This window comes from Talpa occidentalis, unplaced genomic scaffold (genome assembly GCF_014898055.3).
Source record: "Talpa occidentalis isolate TD23 unplaced genomic scaffold, MPIMG_talOcc4v2.1 talOcc4.6, whole genome shotgun sequence".
Classification (NCBI taxonomy): domain Eukaryota; kingdom Metazoa; phylum Chordata; class Mammalia; order Eulipotyphla; family Talpidae; genus Talpa; species Talpa occidentalis.
Genome location: NW_023604972.1, coordinates 135,978,137 through 136,003,498, shown reverse-complemented (window position 1 = coordinate 136,003,498; position 25,362 = coordinate 135,978,137). Strand labels below are relative to the sequence as shown.

General features: G+C 52.8%; 1 protein-coding gene across 1 annotated transcript in view; it reads left to right on the top strand.

The window, feature by feature from the left end:
* Positions 1-25,362, top strand: part of ANKRD33B (ankyrin repeat domain 33B) — a 66,952-nt gene that overhangs the window by 28,019 nt on the left and 13,571 nt on the right. The window contains exon 2 of the mRNA XM_037530195.2: positions 15,859-15,988. Coding sequence (XP_037386092.1) covers positions 15,859-15,988 — 130 coding nt within the window. The remainder of the gene's footprint in view (positions 1-15,858; positions 15,989-25,362) is intronic.

Here is a 25,362-nt window from a genome sequence, read left to right as displayed (position 1 = left end):
TCTGGGGGCTGTGACAGTGCAACCTCTGGACCAGCAGGCCCAGGCCGGGCCCGGAAACCAGCATCCTGGGGAGCCTCAGGGGCTGCTGCTGCTCCAGGGACGTCCCAGCCCTCGCGAGTGGTTGGGTTGAAGTTAGACCAATGTGAAAGCAGCACATAGGTTGTTTTCGGGGAGATGGTGAGTCACTTGTTTATTCTCCCCCTGCTGGGCTGGGCCGGGCCCACACGCTATGTGACGTAAGCCAGTGTTTGTGCATTACAGTTTTTGTGAAAAATGTGACTTGAGAGAAGTGGGGGAGTATTTGCTACGTGGGGCTTGGGAGGGACAAGACTTGCAGAGTCGGCGAACCCTCCAGCAAGGGCTTCGGTTCTTGGAAGCCAGTGTCATGGATAGTTTGGATTTCTCTCTTGAGTCTTTATGTAGCATTTTCACAACCAATTCAGAAAGTTGATGACAGTCTACAGGTCCTGGCAGGCCCAGTTTGTTTGTCACGCGTTGCTTGCAAAAGGATTTGTATACGCCCTTCCCAACTCTCCAGAAAAGGCGAACGGCTTTCTCTTTCTCGTGTGGTGTCCTCCAGGCCGCCGCGGGCGGCCTGCGGCTGGACCAGGCCTGAAATCTCGGCGTATTGCTTTGTAGTTTTTTTTTCATGCATTGTTGACAGAGAATTATGCATAAAAGCACATATATTGTGGCTTTATATGACAGTGGACACCTTTCCTTGGGACCCAGATTCCCACATACTTCGTCTTTACTATGCTTGATAACATTTAAGATGACACCGTAGAAAAAGGTTCTATAACTTGTTTTCTCATCTCAAAAGGAGGATACTTTTGTAGAAAGGGGGAAATAGCACGATTCTCATCTCTTTTGAGACTCCAGTGTGACTGACTTGACCCGGGGGCAGTTTCTTTAGCTGGTTTGTGGCATTATTTGGATCTTGCTGCCCCTCGGCTGCGTCTGGCGAGACTCAGTGGTCAGAGACTGAGAAAACGCCACATGGTTTATGGACCAGGGATACACGTGTTCAGCTGTCGTCGGGGGTGGGGTGGGACGTGCTCAAGGCAGCGGCATCCATGAATTGCCTGCTCCCGTGTGTGGGCTCAGAAATCGGGGCTGGAGTTTGCGTCCCATACCAAGTGCTGCGGTGTCGCCCCGGAGAAGGGTGGGTTCAGAGAGTAAAGAGAGCTGATTTCCCCCTGGTTTCTGCCCCCCAGGAATTGAGAGGCAGCTTGACTGGGGCGCTGCCCGGGGCTCCTGTGAGGCCAGCTCGCGAGGGCCGGGGCCATCTGGTCTGAGAGCTGATGGCTGCACAGCCGACCTCCACCCGGTGCCAGAGAGGGGCTTCTGCTTGTGTCGCTTTCGTACGTTTTGTTCTTGCTCTTGCTCCCTGGAGTTCCCTGTTGAGCTCTGCGTGTCATTGTTCAAACTCCAAGCCTGACTTCGAGAAGACTCAGTGAATGAAGGTGAAAGGAGCCGTTATCATTGACAGTTGCTTATTCCGGTAGCGGGTCTTCTGTCACGGACTTGTCCTAAGATTGTTTCGGCAATTTCCCGGAGAAGTCAGACGGCGCTCAGAGGGGTGGAGAGAGAGACTGACCTGTCACACCAGCGGGCTCTGTGGGATCGCGCCCCCAAGGCTGAGCACCCGAGAGCCGAAATGGCAGGTGGTTCTATACGGCTTGTGTGAGGAAAGCTGCTCGCCCGCCCATCATGGCATAACATTCTTGATTGTTCGGGAAGGGGTCGAGGCAGCCGTGGCCACCGCTGGGAGAGCGCAGAGCCGTCACCCAGCAGCGTCTCCGCTCCAGCAAGCGGCAGAAACCTCCTGCTTCAAGATGACCCTGAAAACTGTGCCAGTATGGGAAAGCTGGAGAATCGTGCTCTCTCTCTCTCTCTCTCTCTCTCTCTCTCTCTCTCTGTGTGTGTGTGTGTCCCTTCTTTGGATCAGGAGCATACACCCAAATTAGGTTGGAGTACAGCTGACCCAGGAGCATCGTGGGGTGAACTGTGCACGCCCAGGCGGCTCCTCGCACGCAGGGCACATAACTCTGGGTGTGTGACAGGGCGCGCGGGAAAGGCTTTCTCTCTCCTTATTTCGCCCCATTACCCCCGGGTGACTTTGCCGTAAGGATGAGGCGTGTAACACATGGCTGTAAAACGTGTTCACCGTCGCTGAGGCTCTGGTCAAGAGCAGATGAGCAGTAAAGTGCCTGGGGGAGTCGAGGACACATTTGCATTGTTGACTGCCGGAGCCCTCCCCGTCGTCGCTGTGCAAGGGTCAGCGGGGTGGGGTGAGAGACAGACGTGGGTTTGCAGGGAGGCCGTAGTTGAACAGAGCAGTTCCCTAAAACCGCTAAGGGCCGAAAATTATAAATCCAAACAAGAGGTTTGCAGTGATAATAACATTCCCGTTTTAGGCAAAGTTTACTCTAAAGGAAAATTGTGAATTCCCTCTGCTCCTTACAAAGCAAGGAGGTGAGCTCTGCCTCTGACTAAATTCTGACAGATTTTATACATTTTATCTCTACAATGTTTGTTTTATTTTTTTTAAGATTTATTTTATTTATGCATACTACAGCTGGGGCGGAGGCCAGAGGTGTGGGGAGGTGAGAGGAGTCCCCAGAGGCAGAGTGGGGAGCAGAACAGGCAGATCCACTGAAATCCACTGCTGAGGGGGGCAGCGGGCAAGTCAGGAGAGGTCTGCTGTGCCATGTGGGTAGCTCCCTGGCCGGGGATGGAACTCAGGCTGTATGGTGATAGCGCTGAGACGTAACCCCTAGGTCACCAGGGAGGCCCCTGCTTTATTTCTTTATCTAGAAACAGTTTATCAGGCATCTTTTTACTTGAAACAGAAAAGCAGAAATGAAAGTATAAATGTCACCTGTAAGCCCACTGCAGTATAAATTTATTTGTATCATTAAAAAAATGCATGTGGCTTGAGAGGCCATTGAAACAAATCCAAAATGTATAGCAAAATCTTCAAGTCTCCTCTTTCACAGTATGTGCCTCCTAGGTGACCAGTGAAGTTTCTTCTGTCTCTCTTCAGAAGAGTAAGAGATCGCTCATGTGCACAGCCTTTGCAGGAGGGATGCTAACATCTCGGAAGTTCACACACGAGCACCTGGAGCTCGAGACCCTCCTCTGTCCTGGCTCAGCCCCCTTTGCTGACTCGTGCTGCAGCCATTGCACTCCAGCCCCTGCACTCCAGTCCCCTCCCTGGTGGGGTGATGTAGTTCGTGGCAGTCCTTGAACTAGCCAGTCACCTCCCGATGTAAATGTGGGCGGTTTTCAGGTTCCCCAGACACGAGACACGAGAAACGCATGTACCTACAGATCCCCATCACCTTTCATGTCCCGAGGGTGAATTCCTAGGGGTGCATTTCTTGGGCTGGTTTCTCGTTTTCTTTGCATTTGGCTTGTGCTCCCAGGTCTCAAGGCACCAGTCCAGCGGTCTTGTGCCCGCTAAAGGCAACTGTTTTCTTTGCGGTTTCCCTGGGATCTCAAGTCTTTTCCTGACTTGAGTGTGGAAGTGAGATACAAGCTTAAATTTCATGTCATTGTGAGTCATCAGCGCCTCAGGTTAGAGGAAGTTTGTGCACATGTGTGAGGTGGGAGGTAGGCAGATTTCAGGGACGTGTCATTGATTCGACAAATGCCACGGAGGGTCTGGTATGTGCCAGGCGCCGGGGAAGCGGCGTTAAACAGGTGGGGTCCTTCTCCATGCTCTCACCTCCAAGGAGGAGTGCTGTGCGCCCGGAGACTCTGGCAGCTCCAGAAAATGGGCACAAGGTCTTAAGCCAAGACGCTCAGGCCTGCGCCAGGCACCCCAGGCGAGGGGGCCATGGGGGAGGAAGGACCCTGGCCCAGGGGAGGCCGAGGTATGTGCGAAGCCTTGGGGGCTTGGAAGACCGAACGAGAGGCTGTGTGGGGTGGCCCTGGGGAACCCAACGGTGGACACTGTGTGGCCAGGTCAGGTCAGTGCCTCGGTGGCAGCTCAGTGCTAGCTCATGGACAGCAGCCAGCCTGGTGGACTGGCCTCCTGCAGTGTGTTTGGAATACGTGTTATGACATAATTAGCAAATTTTTATTTTGCAGGCGAAAAACGAAATTGAAAGGATAATCATAAACCCTATCCTTGTCATTTTCTAATTGCATATGTTTTAGGCATAATCAAATAACAGAGACGTCTTTTCATTTTTTATTTTTTTTATTTAAATATTTTATTTTATATAATTCTTACATCTTTTTTCATCTTTGCACAATGTATGCATTTTCATTTTGGTTATACTCCCCATACAATTGCACCTCCCCTTATTTTGACTCTAGTCCTTCCTTTCCCCACTACTCCCTCCCCCCACGCACCCCCCCCCAGCATGTCTCTGGTTTATAGTTGCTTGTTGATTTTGATTTTTACTTTGTGTTGATTAGTCTTTTTCCTGGAGAGACGTCTTTTTAAAAGGAAGGGCAGTCTCCCGAGGACAGTCTTTGGGCTACTCTTGACACACGTAGAAACATACATAGTCACGCGGATTCCACAGACGTCTTGTGTTGGGATAGGGACTGTTTGCTGTGATAGAAAACAAGCCCACCTCTTGGGGCTTAAAATAACAACGATTTATTTCTTACTCCTTGTGCTCTTGTGGGCTCGCTGGAGGGGGCACTGGGCTCATAGAGGAACTTCCCTCTGCAGCCCAAGGATCATCAAGGCAGAAAAGAAAGAGAATGTGGCAACTCATGTCACCTCTGTCTACAGTGACACTTAGCATTTCCCTTACATTTCATCACCTAAAGGAAGTCAGGCCCCAAGAAGAGGGTGGGGAAATGCAATTCTTCCATGCAGAAACAGAATTACATCATGGGGGGACAGCCCTAGGGGCCCCAGAACTGAATTGTCCATGGTTTTCAAAAACGTATGTGTGCCTGTAGCTGTTCCTTCTGTGCCAGCCGCCTTATGTGGCCAAGTGGGTCCTAGACTGGCCAGTGGCAGGAGAAACAGGAGATAATGCAGGGACATTTGGGGGATCCTCAGGGTTACTTGGAAGAGCAGCAGCATATTAGATGCTTCCAGATCTTGTTTTTCTGCTAGACTCGCTGAGAGTTCACCTTATTATTTATAGCTCACCATCACTGAGTCAACACTTCTCCACTGCAGTTTCCTCTGTCCCGCCCTGGGAGAGGCAGCCAAGGTTTATTCCTGGCGGTTGAAGCAAGTCTTAGGGCATCGCTCGTGATCTCCTGTCAGAGCTTGCGCTTCTTTCTTTTACCCCTGCTAGTAGGACTGATAACTGAGTTCAGCTTTTCCTCCGGAAACTTGATTATCCAAGGCAGCTGTGCAATGTAATTTTGAAGGGGAAGCAAGGAGGGGCTCCTCCCTTCGAGCAGGCAGGAGTGCTTGTTCAGTCAGGATTGTCTTGGGGCCAACATGGATCATCCCTCTAAGGAAACCAATATCCAAAATACACTCCATGGGCCTCCCTGGTGGTGCAAGGGGTTAAGCATCACACTCTGAAGCAATCTGCAGCCTCTGCAGCACGAGCTCAATTCCTGGCCAGGGAGCTACCCACATGGCACAGCAGACCTCTCCTGTCTCATTGGCTGCTCCCCTCAGCAGTGTATTTCAGTTGATCTGCTTGTTCTGCTCCCCACTCTGCTTCCGGTGAAACCTCTCACCCCCACACCTCTGGCCTGTACCCCAGCTCTTGTATGCATAAGTAAATAAATCTTTAAAAAAAAACAAAAACAAAATACACTCCTCATGAATGGGGAGGCCTGAGCAGAGTGTCAGAAATCAAGGAATAGAGCAGATTTGACTATAGATGTGCTGGGAAAATGGACTCTTCACATGGGAAAAAATAAAGCAAGATGTTTACCCTTTATTACCTACTGGGAAAAATGCATGTGAATGAAAGACTGCGCTGTGAGAAAGTAACTTCAGACCTTTAAGAATAAAATATAGAGCAGTGTCTTTAGCGGTGTTTGAGCGTGAAGGATGTCTTAAATCACAAAAACATCCTCCTAAAGGAAAAAATTAATTTGATTGCACCAAAATGTAAAATTAGGTGGTGAGTGAAAAAGCTGGAGACCTGAAGAGTGGACCACTGGCTGCCAGCAGCAGCCGCCCCTGTTTCTTGCATGTGCCTCCCCTGAGTCTCCGCATGTCCCTCCTTCAGGTTGCTCCAGTGTCTCCTTCTGGCAGTAACAAGGCACCAAAAACCAGAAAAGCAAGAGAGCAGGAGCCCACGTGTGTGCAGTGACAGCCAAGCTGGCCGCTTGGCCCCGCCCCTCGTTCCCAGCAGCCCCCAGTTCAGGAAGCAGGCGCACGGCATGCTGGGAGTTGTAGTCCGGGGCTCGGCCTGCACCTTTCTGTTCCTCTAACCATTAGAGCATCCAGGTGGCCAATGAGCATATTAAAAGATGTTCCATCTTACTGGCAGCCAGCGGACTGTTAAAAAAACACAATAGCAGTGTGTATCCACCTGATTGGTGGAAATTAAGAGAACACCACCAATTTAAATTAAATTAAAATTGAAATGAAACATTCATTCATAGCACTGAATATTGGTAAGAATGAAGAGCAGGTATCACTCCCACGCACCTGCTTGGCCCTTAGTTTTCGGAAGCTCTTGGGCAGCGCGCCAGCACCTCTGCTCTCCCTGGCTAACTCACCTGGAGCGGCTTTGCTCTCAGGGGACATTTGGTTGGCATAAAGGGCCAGTAAAGCTGCTCCTGGTATTTACTGAGTAGAGGCAAGACATGCAGCTACACGGCCCCCAGTGTACAAGGCCACCCTTACATGAAGGGGCTGCCTGGCCCCGGATGTGAACAGTGCTGCAGCGAAGAAACCCTGACCTGCTCTGACTCAGGTCTGTCAAGAGATCCAGGACTTTATTGCAGTGGTCCATATTTATACTTGTGGGACTTTGAAAGCAACTTCAATGCCTATCAGTTCAGGGAAATGGATAAATAAGATGAGGGACCTGCGTGTGGGGGATGCTACAGCAGTCACCACGTGTTCGGCCTTACAGCATCTCAAAGGAGATCACCACCGCCCCTCTGGGTTCTTCCAGCCTGACCAAGTCAGGATATTTTATGGGAGGAAACAGGGCGATGAGGTCAGTGGTGAGAGAGTCAATCGGTGGTAAGACGCGGCAACTGTTTTTGGCCGCACCTAGTTGGTCGCTGATTGTCTAGGAAGGATGCAAAAGGAGCTGATGGTTTGGCCTCCAGCTGAGTCTGTGGTCATCAGGTCCTTGATCTGGATGATCCTTACCAGTGGCTTACCTGGGAGTTCTAAAACAATTGCTTCTGGGGCCTCCCTGGTGGCACAAGGGGTTAAGTTTCAGCACAATAGCTATGAAGCTTTCACCTGCCTCTGCAGCATGAGTTTGGTCCCCGGCCAGGGAGCTACCCACACAGCGCAGCAGACCTCTCCTGTCTCTCCGCTCCTCCCCTCAGCAGTGTATTTCAGTCAGTCTGCCTATTCTGCTCCCCACTCTGTCTCTGGTGAATCTTCTCACCCCCCTGCACCTCTGGCCTGCACCCCAGTTCTTGCATGCATAAATACTTATCTTTAAAAAAAAAAAAAACCCACAATGCTTCTGGGCCACTTCAAAGGAGAGAGAAGATGTAGTTTTTCCATCAGTCACCTCCTCCGTTTTCAAAATGGCTTCATTATATAATGTCAGCTTCTCCCAGCTCCACGTGGAATGTTTGGGTGGTTGTTACTATGAGCTGACTCTGAGCAGTGCTGGGGCCACACCACGCCAAGACAGGGCCTGGGGACCTGCCTGCTGGCCAGGTGGTCAGCCCGCCTGCATGGACATGCTTCCCCCACCCCCCGCCAATGCTGACAATGCTGACAACTGCTGACAATGCCTCCCACAAAGTAATCCAGCTCAAGACACTAAAAATTGCAACCAGCACCTTCTGGAGTGTGCAGGACAGGAAGGCAGGCAGCACCTGGCACGCACATCTGGATTCTGGGGGGTCCTGAGGACACTGTGACCGGCCATGTGGCTGAGCTCCCAGTGACCCTGAGACGGTCGGGGGGCCCTCCTCCAGCCACATGCTTCTTGGTCAGTGAGGAGTCTGAGGCCCGTCAGGGCTGGGGTGCAGCTTGGGCTCCCCTGCCAAGGACACGCGCCGAGGCCCTCTTCCAGCAGCCCGCAGCGTCTTTACCCTCACACGGGCCCCCCTCACAGAGTGGCTTCCTTCTCACCCCGGGTCTGAAATGGTTGAAGTCATGAGCTGGTGTCCTGGGAATTTGAAATATTAAACTTTAGTGAAATCCCCCTTTGACATCTCCTTGGGACGGTGGCTTCACGGGATAGTCAGGAGGTGTTTTCAGAAGAAGTTTGGGGTGGAACAGAAGCCAGTCTTCCACCCTGGGGGGTGTGTGTCCTTCTGCATCACCCTTTGGGACTAGTCGGGGGGCCCCGGCTCCTTACAGCCACCTCGTCCCTTCAGGGCCGTTGTGTTTTCCGTGAGCAGGTGGCGCCGTTTATTTTTATCCTGGATTCCTCTGTGGAAGATGCTTCTTAGGCCCTGGATGTTAATTCTCATTGTCTTAATGTTCACGAGAGACGGCTTTGCTGGGTCTTTTTTTTTTTTTTTTTTAATAGAGGCATGTTTTATTTATTCATTTATTTGTTTGTTTGTTTTGTTTATACATGCACTGGGTACAGTCAGAAGCGCGGGAGGGTGAGAGGATTCACCAGAGCCAGAGCGGGGAGCAGAGCAGGCAGAAGGACCGAAGGACACTGCTGAGGGGAGCAGCGGGCGGCAGGAGAGGTCTGCGCGCCATGTGGGACCCTCCTCCGGTGGCCGGGAAGCAGCCGGGGATCGAACCGGCACTGCAGAGGCTGCGGGCAGCTTCGCAACCCAGCGCTCAACCGCTGCGCCACCGGGGAGGCCCTTTGCTGGGTCTTAATTCCAGACGGCCGGCCTGAGTCCGCATTTTGGTTCATGGGACAGATTCCAGGCCCGCAGCAACCCTTTCCCGGGAATTACGGACTTGACTGGCCGCCTGACCTCGTCAGCCACCCCCACTGTCCCCTGCTAAGGGGACCCAGAAGCATTTCTCACACAAGAAAAAGGTTATATAAACCTGCACTTTTTTTTAAACATCTAACACAAAGGCAGCATTCACAGAGTGATAGTTTTGGTGAGAATGATTTAGAAACTGCGAGTTTAAGAAATGTTACTGTGAGGTGGTTTTGTTTTCTTTGTCTTCTTAGGAAAATGTGCAGAGTGAGGTCTGGGAGTGTGTGCCAAGCTCGGTGGCTTCAGGCTGAGCGTGGGCATGGCACTGCCATCCTGCAGCGGCCAGATCCGCTTACCAACAGGAAGCTGTTTACTAAAAAATCTGGGTCCTCATTCACGGAATCCACAGCCGTCCTCCAGCTCCTGTGACTTCAGGCGTGACTCTTGGGGCTGGGGTCTTGGTGGTCCTCAGCGTAGTGAAATACCCCGTCCTGGACTTCGCTCTGGTCTTGGAGCTTAACCCTAAGCGAGATTCTTGAAACTACACCCTAACTTCACCCAGCAGAATGGCCAGGCCGCCTCCGACGGACAGAGCGTGTCTCTAGGGAACCAGAATTCCTAGTTCTTTCATAAAAATACCAACACTTCTCCTTTGGGGGGTGGCATTAATATAAAGGTTATACAATACTCATATAAAGGTGTTTTCTAGAAATTGATTTTCAAGTAGGTGAAGTTTAGTCTCTCGGTTCTGCACTTTCATGAATTGCACGTTGAGTGATGGGCGTTTTCCTTTCATTGTGGCAGGTAATGTCCCTTTTCTTCCGGATGCCAGGGGCGCTACTCTATCGATTACTGTCCCAGTTGGCCGTGGGTTTGTATTGCCTCTCTGGGTCTCAGTCTCTTTCCTGGCCTATTTGTCAGCTCTTGTTTCTTCTGCTGGCTGCCCCTCCTCCGCCTTCACAGCCGGTTCTGTTTGTACTTGTTTACAATAGTTGTCATAAGATGGTGTTTCGTAATGAGAAAGGTATTAATGTAAACATTGTATTTGCTTACTGCTTTCACTGTGAATTAAAATTGTAGACGTTCTTCCTGAGCACAGCTTTGTTGTAAAGAATTCTAACTACAGAAGCACAGGGTAAAAGGTAAATCCATCTCTTCCCAAGTTTTCCTTCTTGCTTGGCTAGCGTCAACATTTTTTCTATGAAGGCCTTCAGCTCATCAGATGAGCCCACCGGCATTATGGAAGGGAATCTGTTCTGCCCCAAGTGTACTGATTTAAGTGTTAATTTCATCTAAAAAAATGCCTTCATAGAAACAGAGTAATGTCTGACCAGACATCTAGGTACACATGAAATTAACCTCCACAGCCACACTGTTTCCACCCCTACTGAGGATATTACTCTTAGAATATCTTTCTTCCTCTCTCTTCCATCCCTTTAATCTGTTAACATGATACACAGTGTTATTAGAATGAGGTTGTTATCGCATCCTTTCTTCCTGCAAGGAATGGCATTCCAGTTTATTTTCGGTTTTTGAAGTATACAAGCCCTTACGATTTTTGAGCAGAAACTTCTCGACTTTTCTATGGTGTGTAGACTTTGAAAATTAAGGTTATGTTCTGAGGGTCTAGAATTTCTAGGTAACCTCCATATGGGGGCTTCCATTTGTAGGTAGCTTATTTAATAGTCTTTTTTTTTTTTAAGGATAAGTTTTTAATTTGAGCTCTTTGTCTTATTTATTTATACATACATACATACATACATGCATACATACATACAAGCACTGTGTACAGTCAGAAGTGCAGGAGGGTGAGAGAATTCACCAGAGTCAGGGCAGATAGCAGAACAGGCAGACTGACGAAGTACACTGCAAGGGGAGCAGCGGGCTGCAGGAGAGGTCTGCGTGCCATGTGGGACCCTCCCTGGCGGCTGGGGATCGAACCGGCGCTGCAGAGGCTGCAGGCAGCTTTGCAGCCCAGCGCTCAACCGTTGAGCCACAGGGGAGGCCCTTACTTAATAGTCTTAATACTATTATTTTATGCTTATAAATACTTTGCTTGTGATACTAAAAATAAGGTCTATGGCTTCATGGAACCTTCTGCAAATGGGGCTCTGTTGATTCAGCAAGGTGACAATCTTTTGTTGTGGTTTGCCTTGGGAGACCATGGTGAGGGTTGCCTAAGATTGTACCCCTCACCCCACTTTCTTGATGGGATGGGGCCACCAAGACACTCCATTGAAATCGTGATTTAAACTACATTTGCCCCTTGAACAACTTGGGGCCCAGGGGTGCTGATCTGCCTCTCTCCCACCCAGTCAGAATCTACATGCAACTTTTGACTTACCCAAAACTGAATTCCTGGTAGCCTGCCGTTGACCTGAAGCCTTACACAACCAGTTAACAACTACAGAAACAGGAAACAAAATACGTATTTTGTATGTTACTTGCATCATTCACTATTCTTATAATGAAGGAAACTGGAGAGTGGAAAATGTTAAAAAACCCTTAGGAAGAGGGGATCCTGGCTGCTGGAGTGCTGGACTGTATTTATTGACACCACAGGCTTCTTATGTTAATGGTTTACAAGAAAATCCTGTACCTTATAGTTTTGTGATCATGAACCCTGGTGGTTCAACCCAGTGTCGTTCAAGGGTCAATTGTGTAATTAAGAGCCTGTTTCAAACATGAAAATATATGACTTTTGGAATAGCCTCAGAGAGTCAGGAATAAAGGAAATGCTATTTAATAGTAATGACAGTGTCCATGTGGGGAGACTAGGGTGACTATTTCTGTGTCCAATATCATTTTATCTGGGGCTCTCAAATTTAGTACCTTTTTTTTTTCCTGATAATCTTTATTTCTGACCTAAGATTATGCTCAGTTTCCTAGGCTATAAGCAGCAGAACTCTCCCGCCCATTTGGGGGATCTTCCCCTAGGGGACTGGAAGGGGCTGTGCTTCTAGAACATTCCTCCTCAGTGGCTGGGGTAGCGGGAGGGCGATCCCAGGACAGAGGGCAGCTGGGTCCTGCAGGCGCCCTGGAGAGGTCCCTGTGTCACCCTCTGGCAGAAATTCTTTCTGTGAACCTGGAGTCCTTAAGGAGAGATTGGATGGCAGGGTTGGCAGGGTTGGCAAAGGCGGATACCCTTTGGCCTGTTTCTGAAGGGCAAGTTTGCAATATATATTAAAACTTCAGAATCTTTCCTTTCATCCAGAAATACTGCTTCTAAGAATGTCTCCTGAGAAATTAAAGAATTATATGCACACAGCCTTAGCTCCAGGGATTTTCACGGCAGATTTTACTATGGAGAAAAATGGAAACAATGTCAGTGTCCAAGAGTGGGGATTCCTTAAATAACTGGGATTCTGCCCCAGGTCTGAGAGAATGAGCCACGACCCTTGACATTTTTTGGCCCGCGATGCTTTTACTGATGTGGAGAGATGTTGCTGCTACTTCCGTGACCTAAACATAGAGCAAACAATCCTATTTTGGTTTAAAGAAAAATGCGGGTGTGCACACACATTTGTGATTGTCTGCCTGCACTGGGAGGTTTTTTTTTTTGCCTCTATGTTCTTGGATGTTTTTTCTGTAATAATTAGGAACTTGTGGAATTATGTAAAATGGAAATGATGGCATCATGTACAACTCGCCATATTTATAAGTCAGGGAGTGTAGAGTTCTTGAGACATGCTCCAGAGAAGTTCACATAGGGTTTATGTTGACTGTTTACAAGAAGCAGGGGACATCTTGTAATTTTGTAATCGTGAACCTGGGTCGTTCCACCCTGTATCATTCAGGGCCAATTGTGTAATTAAAAACCTGTTTCAGGGGCCTCCCTGGTGGTGCAAAGGATTAGGTCTCAGCACTGTGAAGCTATCATCAGCCACTGCAGCATGAGTTCAATCCCCAGCCAGGGAGCAACCCACATGCACAGCAGACCTCTCCTGTCTCCCCGCTGCTCCCCTCAGCAGTGTATTTCAGTAGACCCACCTGTTCTGCTCCCCACTCTGTCTCTGGTGAATCCTCTCACCCACCCCCCAACCCCTCCCACCTCTGCCCTGCACCGCAGCTCTTGTATGCATCAATAAATAAAATAAATCTTAAAAAAAAAAACTGTTTCAAACATGAAAATATACGACATTTGGAATAGACTCAGAGAATCGGGAATAAAGGTGATGCTATTTAATAGTAATGTCAGTGTGGGTGCTCAGCAGCTGGGGTCACATGTTGCCAAACATTTAAACTGCCGAGCAGGCGGGGGATGGAGGTCGTGTTGCCGGCCAACTGCCTTATCGGAAAACCTGACAGTCTCAGCGGCTTCTCAATGGAATCTGCCTGGGTTCAGGCTACCTCTCTTCTCTTTAAAGTTAAATTGTTATGAAACATTTTACTCTGTGACCTATTTCAAAGAATGCCAGGGTTTTAAATAGCTTTGCTGTGCTCACAAGATTTGTGAGTTGATCTGATCTGCGGCAATGTGGATGTCAGTGTTCGGACGCGGGTGGTGTTCGGTATTCTTTAAAGCTTAAAAATCCTATTCATGATTTCATATTTTGCGAGGTCAGTTAGCAGTTGGCATAAGCAGGTGGGGTTTCCCGGAGTCTCCCCTTGGTCACTGAGACACTGCATTCTGATTACGGAGCTGGCACAAGCCGGATGGGCCTCCGTGGAGTCCCGTAGACCAGCTCCGTGGCCCCGCCCGTGGCAGGGGGCTGGCAGAGACTCGCTTTATGTTAACTCTGGGTCACAAGTTCTTATTCTGGGTTGAATTTTCGGATGTCACTGAGTCCGTGTGTGTGAGGAGGTGAACCTGTGCCGAGGTGATTTCCCTTTGTTTCAAGGTGTCTTCGCTCAGATGCTACAACAAAATACCCCAACATGGGCAGCGTAGCGATGACAGGAAGCTATTCCCACAGTTCCGGAGGCCAGAGATCTGAAGTCGGGGCGCCATCATGGTGAGGGCCCCCTTCTTGGTGCAGTCACCTTCCACCATGGCCTCACTGGAGGAAGCGTGATGGGGCAAGTCTACCTTTGAAAGCTACCAGCCCCAACAAGTCTCGGCCTCCACGGCTCTCTCACCCTGACTTGACTGCTATCTCTGCTGGCCCCACATCTCGAGGAGTCCCCTGGGGTGTCTCTTTCTGATACGGATCGTGTGAGTTTTCTCTGACACCAAATACTTGTTTCTCCAGGCCTGGGGCACCTGCAGGTGTCCAGCCATACAGATCTGACACTAACCAGTTAGTGCAGCTCCCGCAGGTTCAGAGCTCAGTCCCACAAAACCACCCTCACTGCAGATGACCCAGCGGCCACCTGCTGACCAGCTGGCTCCCCTATCTCCTTCCCAGGTTCCGTAACTCACTGGGATGACTCGGAGAACTTAGGGAAATTATTTCTGGCTTATTATGAAGGATACAACATCACAAGGAACATCCACTGCAGAGCTGCAGGAGCAAAGTCTGGGGAAGGGACACGAGGCGCCCATGTCCGCTCGGGGTGTGCTGTCTTCCCAGCTCTTGATCCACTCCTGTTGTCGAGTGGACCTGGTTTGCTCTGGCATTAAATCCTTGGCTGTTGGTGACTGAGCTCCGTCTCTGACCCCGTCCCTCCTCTGGGGGTGGGGTTGCGGGGGGTCGTCGCTGAGCACTGGGCTCACGGCCCGATGTGCACGACAGTCGATACTATGGCATTGACTTTCGAGAAAAGAAAGTTTTATTGCAAAGTCCACTGGCGAGAAGATAGACAAACTTCAGCTCTGTGCCCACCCCACCCCCCAGGGCTGGTCTAAAGTGGGTGGAGGCCATTATAGGATGGAGGTCGAGAGAAGGAAATGAAAGTTAAAAATGAGGAAGTTTTGGAACTTGACAGGGTCTGATTAGCCAGGCACAGGTGGGCCCAGCGTGCCCGCGGGTGGCGCGTGCTTCTGCCAGCTCTTGTGTGGCTGGGGTCGCCTCCCTCCCCTGGTCAGGTGAGCAGGCTCCAGCAGCAGCCGCGGGGTGTGGGGGCGGGGGGCAAATCCGAGTTCAGAACCATTTCTGCAAAAACAAGCCTTACGGGAACGTTAGGCGTGTCTTCTGTGGCCTACGAAAGTGATGTCAAGATGACCCCTGTTTTGGGGGGACTCAAAGATCTCCCTGTCTACCGTGCGGGTGGTTTTTCTAGAGACTCACCCCCATCCTGAAGCTACGTGGTTCTCGCACTCCCTGCCCGCAGGTCATCCTACTCACTTGTTTTAGGGCTTTAGCTCTGTGCTAGGAGCCAGGGACAGAGACCAAATACCTGTTTTTTACTTCACTGCATCTACGGCGGGTCCGCTGCTTCCATCCTTGGTCTCCAAGGCACGGCGTGGCTCTTCCTCCTCCTCCTTGCTCGCTCCTCTCCAACTCTGGCTTCCTTGCACCGGCCTCCACCTGACGGCCCCTCCTTGTTCCCTGGGTTTCTTCCCGCAGCACCTCCCAGCTCACCCGTGGCCCCGTCTCCGCGAGCCCACCTTTACGATCTGGCCCGGAACCGCGTCGCCTGCGCCCGCCAGCTCCCGTGCCCTCGTCCGCAGGCTCAGGCCCCCTCTGGCCCGTCTGTGTGGGGCTGCAGCTCACGCTGTCTCCTCCCGCTGGAAGACAGGCTCCGAGGGGCAGGGTCCTTGCCCCGGGTGTTCCCGGCGTGCCTCCTTCTTCATCATCCGTGCTCGGTGAACGCTCGGGGCTGCGTGATAAGCTGGCTGGCTTGGCACTCTCACCGAGGCCAGGCCTCGGAGTCCTCTGTTCTCCCACCTCTGTGCCACTCAGCCTTCTGGGAGGGCCGCGGGTGCATCAGGGTCTGTGGGGTGACGCGCGGCTGCCGCCCTTCTGACCAGCTTCCCCTCTTCGTTTTTAGACTGGCCTGATCGTTGCCTGCTACCACGGCTTTATGGACACCGTGGTGGTCTTAGCAGAGTGCCCCCATGTTGACATCAACTGGCAGGACAGCGAGGGGAACACGGCCCTCATCACAGCCGCTCAGGCAGGTAAGACCTTCCCCCCAGCCCAGAGCTACTCAGGGGGCAGCTGGCAGGTGGGGGGCGCGGGGGCTCTGCATGAACTCGGGGCTGCCAGGAGCAAGCGCGGACACAGATCTGCAGCCGGATGTGCGGTTAATACTGAGCCCAGGCGGAGCTGAGGGCACAGTCTCTCGTGCCTGTGGCCTGCACAGCTTGCCCGCTGGTGCGCAGCTCAGCCCTGGCTGGACCTAACTCTGAAACTGCCCCAAGTCTTTGAACATGGAGCTGCACAGACACCAGCCTCATGTCACCCGGGGCCCCAACCTCCCCCTGACCCCCGACCCCCGCCTCCGCCGGTGCTTGGACTCAGCAGGGAAGCTGGGGAGCTCGTCGTGGGAGAGGCTGGTAGTGGAAATGGCCAGCGCGCAAGAGTGGGCACGCTGACAAGGTCACCTTGCAGTTTGCCCCGGGGTGTAAAGAAAAGCCAGGGCCACTGGCTGGGGTGCATCGGGGCAGCAGGTGAGCCTGGGGGTGTGATGCTTGCAAGCATCCCGGGTGCTGACGCTCATCGCCAAGTGCGCGAGCTGCTCCTCTGAGAGTTTCTCAGGACATGTATTGAGGCAAACGTGACCGCTCCGCCTGTCCCTTCAGGACCTCACTTCATTGCCACCGGGGTGCTGCTAGCAACCAAACTCACAAAATTAGAGATGGAATTGGTTTTATTGAAGGATGCGTGAGTCAGGCGGCTTCAGTGGAGATGCAGGGCTCACACAAGATGGAGGGTGTTCTCAGACAGAAGGAGGTGGGACAAGGTCATTGGCAAACGGAAAGAGCATTTCAGGTGAGGCCACCTTCCCTGGGGCGGCCGGGGGCCTCGGAGCTGCCGGCCTGTGTGCTGACCTGCGACTCCGGCTGGCCTGGCTTGGGAGGACACACTGGGAGAGGCTGAAATCGCAGTGAGATCAGGTATTAAGTTTGGGCGGGGTCCAGCGTCAACAGCCCCATTTGGGGCCACTTTTTCCTGTTTTTAACAGCATGAGCCAGGTTTATAGCTGGCCATGCTCACAGCTCTTGGCATCTCAGATGCATCTATGGCACCCCCGCAGGCCGAGTCAGGAGAATAGGCCTTTGTTTGTGAAAGGAACATGGGGCAGCTACTGTGTCGGGGTCGTCGAGGCCTGGGGTTGGGCCAGAAGCTGGAGAAAGCCCCCAAGCCACACTGCGTGTGGAGGCTGGAAAGGGCTAACCTGTCCTCGCATCCCGCCCCCCAAGCTCCTGTGTCCAAGTCCGCGTGGGTGAACCTGACCGCCTGGGGAGGCGGGCAGAGCCAGCGTCTACCCCTGTCAAGGGAAGCGATCTGTGTACACGCTTTTTCATCCAGACGTGTAAGGTGGAGGCCTCCCCAAACTTGGGATGGGGCCGGGGCTGTGCTGCTCAGGCCACCGCCAAGGCTCCAGTTGTGGAGCTTTGCCTCCATGGAGACTCTCCAGGCTTGAGAAGTCCTGGCCACCGCTTCTGAGCTGCCAGCGTGTAAGAGGAGGCTCAGTGGCTTCAGGCTCAGCTCATTGCTACCACCTGCTGGCCAGAAACTGGGTCGGGGGCCAGGGGTGCAGAAGCAAAAGGCAGTTGTGCCCTTGAGTAATTCTCCAGCTAATGGGACCGAGAAACAGACACGAAGGCCTGTTCTCAGGCAGAGAACACCCCCTCTTGCCTGGTGGGTTAGGACAGGGGTCGCGGAGGAGGGGCCACGAGGGGTCAGGCCGCCAGGTTGCTGTAGGACTGCAGTACCCAGCCGGGGGAGCTGGGACCTGGCCAGAAGCATTTAGATGCGATGCAGGAAAATGCATTTGGGCTGCGTGCGGCTGGGCATGTGACAACAGGCCGGATGGTCCCAGTGGGTCAGGAGGCAGGCAGGAGGGAGCGAGAGCGACGTGGCAGAAAGTACGGGTGAAAGATTGGTCCTTGGAGGAGCCCCATTTGGTCCTCGGACCTTTGCAGTGCTGAGCCGCCTCAGCAGAGGCCTTGGGGACAGGTCGGGAGTGTGGCGTTCCTGGGCCAGTCCTGCTAACACGGGCGTGTCAGGAGTCCCGGGGAACACGGCATCTCACAGTGTGAGACTCTTGGGGTGGTTTGAAGAGCCCTCTGCGTGCTGGGTCATTGCTGTGAATCAGTCCCCGCGTGGAACTTCTCAATTCTTGCCTGTTTGAAAATGTGTTTATTTGGCATAAACAGGAATAGCCACTTTGTCTGTTTGCATTTGCTTTTTCCACTTTCTCGTTGGAATCTAGTAATCTGTCTTGATGTTTTGGGGTGCCGTTACCAACGAAACAGGGCTTGCTTCTCCCCCATTCGGTTGGGTGGGTTGGAAAGGTTGCCGCGTGAAGTCGGGCTTCTTCTCCGGAACAATCCAGACCTTTCCCTCCCGATTCCAGGATGGCCCAGCGGCCCAGGCACCCTGGCTTCACACTCCACTTGGCTGTGTCCCCACGGAGGAGCCAATCCCTGCCCGGGTCCCATTCTCCAAGACAGGAAAACATTTCCAGAAGCCTCCAGCAGTTTTGTTTACCTCTCTCTGCTAGGCTTCGTCACATGCCCGCACGCAGGCAGAGGGCAGCGTGGCCCCAGCTGCTCAGCTGGTCAGCTCTGGCCTCAGCAGCATCTGGCTGGGAAGGACAGTCGCCAGCAAACGTGTTTATATTCTTTGCTGCTCCAGCAGCTTGGGAAGCCCGAGAGTGGCGAGTCCTGGTTCTCTACCTGGCGTTTCTACAGGAGTCAGCATTTGTAAATTAATGAATAACTTCAATAATTAACAGTTTCAATGATTAATAAATTGGGGTGCAGCTGTCTTGAGCTGCCTGCTGGGTATTTTCTAAGTCTAACTTCTTCAAATATTAATGCACAATAAAAATACAGTTCAATCCACCTTAGGCTTCTGTGCTGGAAAGAATGGATGAAAGTAAGTCCTCACATCTCTTCAGACTGTAATTTCAACTTTCGCCATAGCGGCCGCCCCCCAAATAGAATATAGAATAAAATACCAAAGAAACAAAGCACGAGTTCCAGGACGGAGCTCTGTGTTAGCCTCTGGTGGCTCTTTGAGAGAGTGGAGGGAGCTAGGTAGGAAAATGGCGCCTTCTCTGAACTTGGTGATAACGTAGTTGTTGGAACTGGGCTGGGTCTGGGTGACCTCTGGTTCATCCTTGAAACTTGAGACTCCTTGAATTCATTTTTAAAATGCTGCAGGGATTGCCCCGGGAGCCAGGCTGGCTTGGTTGATGCTGCTGGCTGCAGGGACACAGGGTGGCGACAGGCTCCTGGGGTGCTGCTGCAGGCTCTCCTGCCAGGCCCAGCTGGGGGGGAGTTGGGCCCCACCCTAGAGGCGAATGGACAGCTTGGCCAGAAGCCAGAAGCAGCGCCTCTTCACTGTTTCTCTCTCTCTCTCTTTTAAAAGCTTTTCTTTCTTTCTTTTTAAAAATATTTATTTATTTGCATTTCCCTGATTACAAGTGATGTTGAACATTTCTTCATATGCCTGTTGGCCATTCGCATTTCCTCTTCAGAGAAGTTTCTTTTTAGCTCTTCTGCCCATTTTTTGACTGGATTATTTTCTTTGTTGTTGTTGAGCCTCATCAGCTCTTTGCAGATTTTTGTGATCAGTCCTTTATCATTAGTGTTGGGTGCAAAAATGTTCTCCCAGTTGGTGGGGTTTCTCTTTGTTTTTGTTATTGTCTCTTTTGCTGTGCAGAAGCTCTTTAATTTGATGTAGTCCCAGCTGTTTATCTTTGCCTTCACTATCACTGTTTTCTTTAATCCATGTTGAGTTGATTTTTGTGTATGGTGTGAGGTAGTGGTCAAGCTTCATTCTTTTGCATGTAGCGGCCCAGTTTTCCCAGCACCATTTAATGAACAAACTTTCTTTGCTCCAATGCATAGTCTTTGCTCCTTTGTCAAAGATTAGTTGAACATAAATCTGTGGGTTTATTTCTGGATTTTCTATTCGATTCCATTGGTCTGTATGTCTGTTCTTGTTCCAATACCATGCAGTTTTGATGATTATGGCTTTGTAGTAGAGTTTGAAGTCTGGGAGTGTGATGCCTCCATTCCCTTCTTTTTTTTTCAGGAGAGCTTTGGCTATTCGGGGTTTTTTTGTGATTCCATATGAATTTCATCATTAATTGTTCTATTTCTTTGAGATACCATCTTACACCAGTGAGAATGGCACATATTAAAAAAACTAGCAACAACAAATGTTGGCAAGGGTGTGGAGAAAAAGGAACTCTCCTGCACTGCTGGTGGGAGTGCAAACTGGTCCAACCACTATGGAGAGCTGTGTGGAGATTTCTGGACCTACTAAACATCGAGCTTCCATAGGATCCAGCAATTCCACTCCTAGGTATTTACCCAAAGGACACAGAAACATCCATTCCAAAGGGCACCTGCACCCCTATGTTTATAGCAGCACTGTTTACAATAGCTAAGCTTTGGAAACAACCCAAATGCCCAAAAATAGATGACTGGATCAAGAAGATGTGGTCCATATACACCATGGAATATTACTCAGCATTCAAAAAAGATAAACACATGCAATTTGCAGCAACATGGATGGCGCTGGAAGGGATCATGCTCAGTGAAATAAGCCAGAAAGAAAAAGAAAAATACCAGATGGTCTCACTCATAGCAGGAATCTAGAAAACTTAAATAAGGGACCAGGAAAATGAATAACTATAAGAAAGTGAAAATCAAAATCAACAAAAAAACTATGAACTAGAGACACTTTTTGGGGGGTAGGGGGGTGGGAGGGGAGGGAATGGGGTCAGAATGGGGGGGTTGCAATTGTATGGGGAATATAAAAATAAAATTTATTATTTAAAAAAAAAAAAAGGACATACAAAAAAAGTCCTGCATTTTTCATGGCTACAGTATAAATATTAATTGTTCAGTTAATATTAAATGGGCCATGAATATATTAATTTTCTAAATGAAAAAAAAATTATTTATTTATGCATACAAAGCCGGGGTACAGGCCAGAGATACAGGGCATGAGGGGACTCATCAGAGACAGAGTGGGGAACAGAACAGGCAGACTGACGAAATCCACTGCTGAGGGGAGCAGCGGGGAGACAGGAGAGGTCTGCTGCGCCATGTGGGTAGCTCCCTGGCCGGGGATGGAACTCAGGCTGCAGAGGATGCGGACAGCTTCATAGGGCGGTGCTTAGGCCCTTGCGCCACCAGGGAGGCCCACTGTTTCTCTTATTTTATCCTCGCTCCCTACAGTCGTGACTTCAGCATGACTTCATGGTTTTTTGAAGTACTTTCCTTTCCCTCATGTCGAGTGAGAGCTGGGCAAGTCTCTGTGGCTTCCTGGCTTTGTCTGGCATCCGCCTGTGGACTTGTCTCTGGGCCTTCTGCCTGCTTCCAGCCTGGCTGCCTGAGGGCTCTCCAGTCTCCACTGCAGGCTCCTCAGCCAGACGCTGCCTGCCCTGCAGAGACCTGGCCTAGCCCCTCACCCTGGCCCCCACCCACCCCGCCCTGCTGCCCCCTCCTCCTGCAGGACGGAGGAACAGCCTCTCCTGCGGATGCAGTGGGATGTGATGTTTCCAAAGTCAACACTTCCCTCTGCTGGCCTGGTTTTGAAAATGACACTTGAGTGTCTGGTCTCAGGCCTGTCAAGTCTACACCCGGAGTCAGTGGCGTTTTCTGTTTTGGAGCAGCGCAGGTGTGTGGGCTCTTTTCCGTGACTCGGTGTTGAGTGAGTCAGTGATTCTTCGTGGAGTGGCCACGGAGCCCGGCAAGGTGGGCTAGGCTTGCTCATTAGCACCCTGGACCCTCAGGGGCCCGTCTCTGAGGCAGAGAGAGGAACCCTGCAGCTTTTTCCATTGGTCATGTGTTCACTGGGCTCGAGACATCAGAAGTTGTGAATTTAGGAGCAGCGTTGTGGGGGCTGCGGGGACCCATGGCCCCCTGGGCATGTGGAACGTGGGCGTCTGGGTGAGGTGCCTGATCAAACTCGGGGCGCCAGGGAAGAGCTGGCAGCTGGGTAAGAAGGGAAGCAGAATCCTCCAGGGGGAAGGGGCAGCCTCGGCGCGGTCGGAGGAAACACGGCACTTGGGGAACGGAAGGAGAGTTGTGTGATTTAGGGGTGTGTAGGAGCTGAGGGGGCAGTGAGGAGGGGGTGTCGGGAGGAGAATAATCTGTGCTTTTCTGAGTTTCTGGCTGAGACTCTTGCAATAAAGGCAGCTAGCAGGAGAGAGACGGGCAGAAGCTCATCAACATGCAGACAGGCGGTGTGTGGGGAGTACCCAGGGGGAAGCAGAAACACCCACTCAGGGCTTAGGACCCCCGTAAAGTGTGTCCCACACAGGGGGAATGGGGGAGAAAAGCATCTTAGGCCCCTAAGGCCTGAGACCCCGGGGAGTGAACCCCAGCTCAGCCAGGCCCTCTGTCCGCCGCTGGGTCTCCGGCTGAAAGGAGAAGAGAAACGCCTTTAACATCCGGCTCCTGCTTTTAGGGAGCTGGGAGAGGACAGGGGGCGTCATTTGTTCCTGTTTCCTCTCAGCAAAACAAGCCTGAGCCACAGCGGCGGGTTGGGGGCGGCCGTTGGTCTTCCCTGCAGGGAACCGAACCCGAGAAGCTGCCACAACTTCAGCGAGCAGGTGCCGGGGCTTTAAGGAGCGGTTGTCTCGGCCAGAAGCTCTCTGGGAGCTCCTGCGTCTCCTCCGGGAGCTCCTGCGTCTCCTCCGGGAGCTCCTGCGTCTCCTCCGGGAGCTCCTGCGTCTCCTCCGGGAGCTCCTGTCCGAGGGTGTGGGCGAAGGGGGACAGTTAGGACAGGAGCCACAGCTCGGGGTGTGCTGGCTCTGGCCGGGGGTGCGGGGGGGTGGACAGGAGATGGAGAAACACGTGGGCTGGGGCGTGTTCAAGAGCTGGGCGGAGGAACTGGGGAGGTCGGGCGGGGGAAGGTGGGGCGGGCTGGGACGAGGGGCAGGTATCCGGCCCGGCACCAGGAGGACGGGCGGTGTTGGTCCTGGAGGGGAGAATGCGGGAGGGGGAGACCTGTTCTGGGCTGAACTGGCTCTGTGTGTGGGATGCCCGCGATGAAGCGGCCGGTAGACTTCCAGGTAAGAAAGGCGGGGAGACAGCGAGACGAGAGCCGGGCGGCCCGGGAGCCTGCGAGGTGGCCACTGGGCCCGCGAGAGTGGACGGGACGGGGAGAGAGCGTGAGGCGCGAAGAGGGAGGCGCGCCCGCAGGAGCAGGAGCAGAGGAGCTCACAAGGGACACCTGCAGTGGCCCCAGAGGTGGGAGGGAAACCAGGAGGTGGGCCCTGGGGCCGTGTGGAAAGAGGGTGCGCCCACAGGATGGCGGATCTGTGGAGCTGTCCGGTGAGACGAGAATTGTTGAATCCATCACCAGACAGCCTGTGGGGCCAGTTTCAGGAGGCTCAGGGGCAGTCGATGACGAGAGCGAGAGTAGATGGCGTGGAGTTTGGCTGCAAAGGAACCCCAGGATGGACGGCGGCAGCCGGAAGGGAGGATGGAGCCCCGGGGATTATTGCCGACCATCACGAGGGACCGGATGGCCGCCCCCAGCCCGGTCACATGTTGAATCTTGCTCCCCAAGGTGGTGGCTTTAGGAGGCAGTGCTGGGCGGTGGTCTGCTCGCGAGGGGACAGTGCTGAGAAAGCGTCTGCTTTGCAAGCACGCGTGAGGACCTCTAACCTAGGGCCAGGCTTCTGCCGCCACCTGCAAACGTCCCGTGGACCAGCCTTCTCTCGACAGAACCGTCAAGTCACAAGGCAGAGGACCGGTGGGGAATTTGGGCCCTTCACACCCTGATGGGAATGGATTTGCCAGGAGGGAGAGGCTGATGAGCAAGGAGGTACCCGATAGCACACAGATGCCACAGAAGTGGGCAGAGGCGGGTATTGAAAGCGTTGGGAAGGAGAGCTTGGCATCTTCACAGAGAAAAACCAGCCTCTTCCGTGGAAGGGGCGGAGAGAGCGCGCGGATGTGGGGAGAGGCGTGGGGCGGTGGGAACGTGGAGAGGGTTTCCTTCTCTGGTTTCTGTTCTCTCCGTGAAGTAGGGGGTGTGGCACGCCCTGTGCCAGGGGCTTGCTGTGAAGCAGGTGACCTACGAGTGGGAAGGTGAACCAATTCCCATCTGGACCTGGGGGAGTGTGGTCGCTTGGGAAACACAGAAGCGCCCTTGGGGCCAGCTGAGAATCCAGGGCAGCTGGGGCGCCGTGGGCGTGGGGCACACACGCCGCTGCGCAGGCGCTCGGCCAGGGCCCCGGGCGGGCGCTCACCTTCGCCCTGTCTCTTGCTGTGACGTGGGGCAACCCCACAATTCCCAGCGCCATCTTTGGGAGTCGCGTGGCCCTGCCACTTCTTCCATCCTCCTGCCCTTCAGGGGGTCCAGACATCATCTCTGTCCGCTACCCCCTCTGGGCACCCCCAGGAGAGGTTCTCTCTGGCATCTGGCCGTGACCTCCTCTCTGCCTGGAGCACTTGCCCAACGGCCCTTCCCCTTTTAAGAATAAACTTTCGATTTGAGGGTAGTGTGGGCTTGCAGGAAAGAAACTGACGATTGCCCAGAGAGTTCCCGCTCCCCCCACCCGCCTTCCTCGTCGTCAGGGTCTTGCGCTCGTGCGATGGTGACCAGGAGGGAGCATCGTTGCTGCATCACCACCTCCTCCGCCCTCCTCTCGTCTTCAGTCCATCACCATCTCAAGTCCATTCTTCACCCTGACTCCCTGCTCCCCCCGATGCCCCTTCTCTGGCCTGAGCCGCCATCTCAGGCCCGCCTGGCATCACGTTGGCCCCTGGGCCCCTCTCCATGGCGGGACCTGTGATCTGGGCGGGGGCCGGAGCGGCCCCGTGGGGGGCCTGACTCTTGGTGTGTCCAGTGGTGTTTCCACGGCAGAGCTTGGGGACATAGGAGCGTGCAGCTCCCCTCACGTCACAGCAGGGGTGAGAGCCAAGATTCGGCAGCACCTGTTGGCCTGAGAAGGCAGACCTGATGGGGCCCCGGGTGCGGGCCACTGCGTTGGGGGTTTTCAGCGGGGCGGGGGGACTCTGGACTCGACCCTCACACTGCGTGGGGACGCCAGGGGTGGAAAGTCACCGAGAGCCTCGGGATAAGGGAGAGTCTGGCAAGCTGACCGGGCAGGCTCCTGGCTGGAGGCAGGTGACAGCACCAGGCGTCTGGGGTGGCCGGGGACGAGAAAGCCACCAGATGTGGAGGGCGGTCAGATACCGCGGGTGGGGGTTCTTGCTGAAAGGCGATTTTACAGTCGAGCCTCTGAGGTGCTCAGACGCCTGAGGACGAGCAGCCTGGCCCAGCAGAGGCTCTCACGGTGCTGCCCTGTGGCCCAGCTGCTCGTTTGACCTTGACTCCCTGGCTGAGG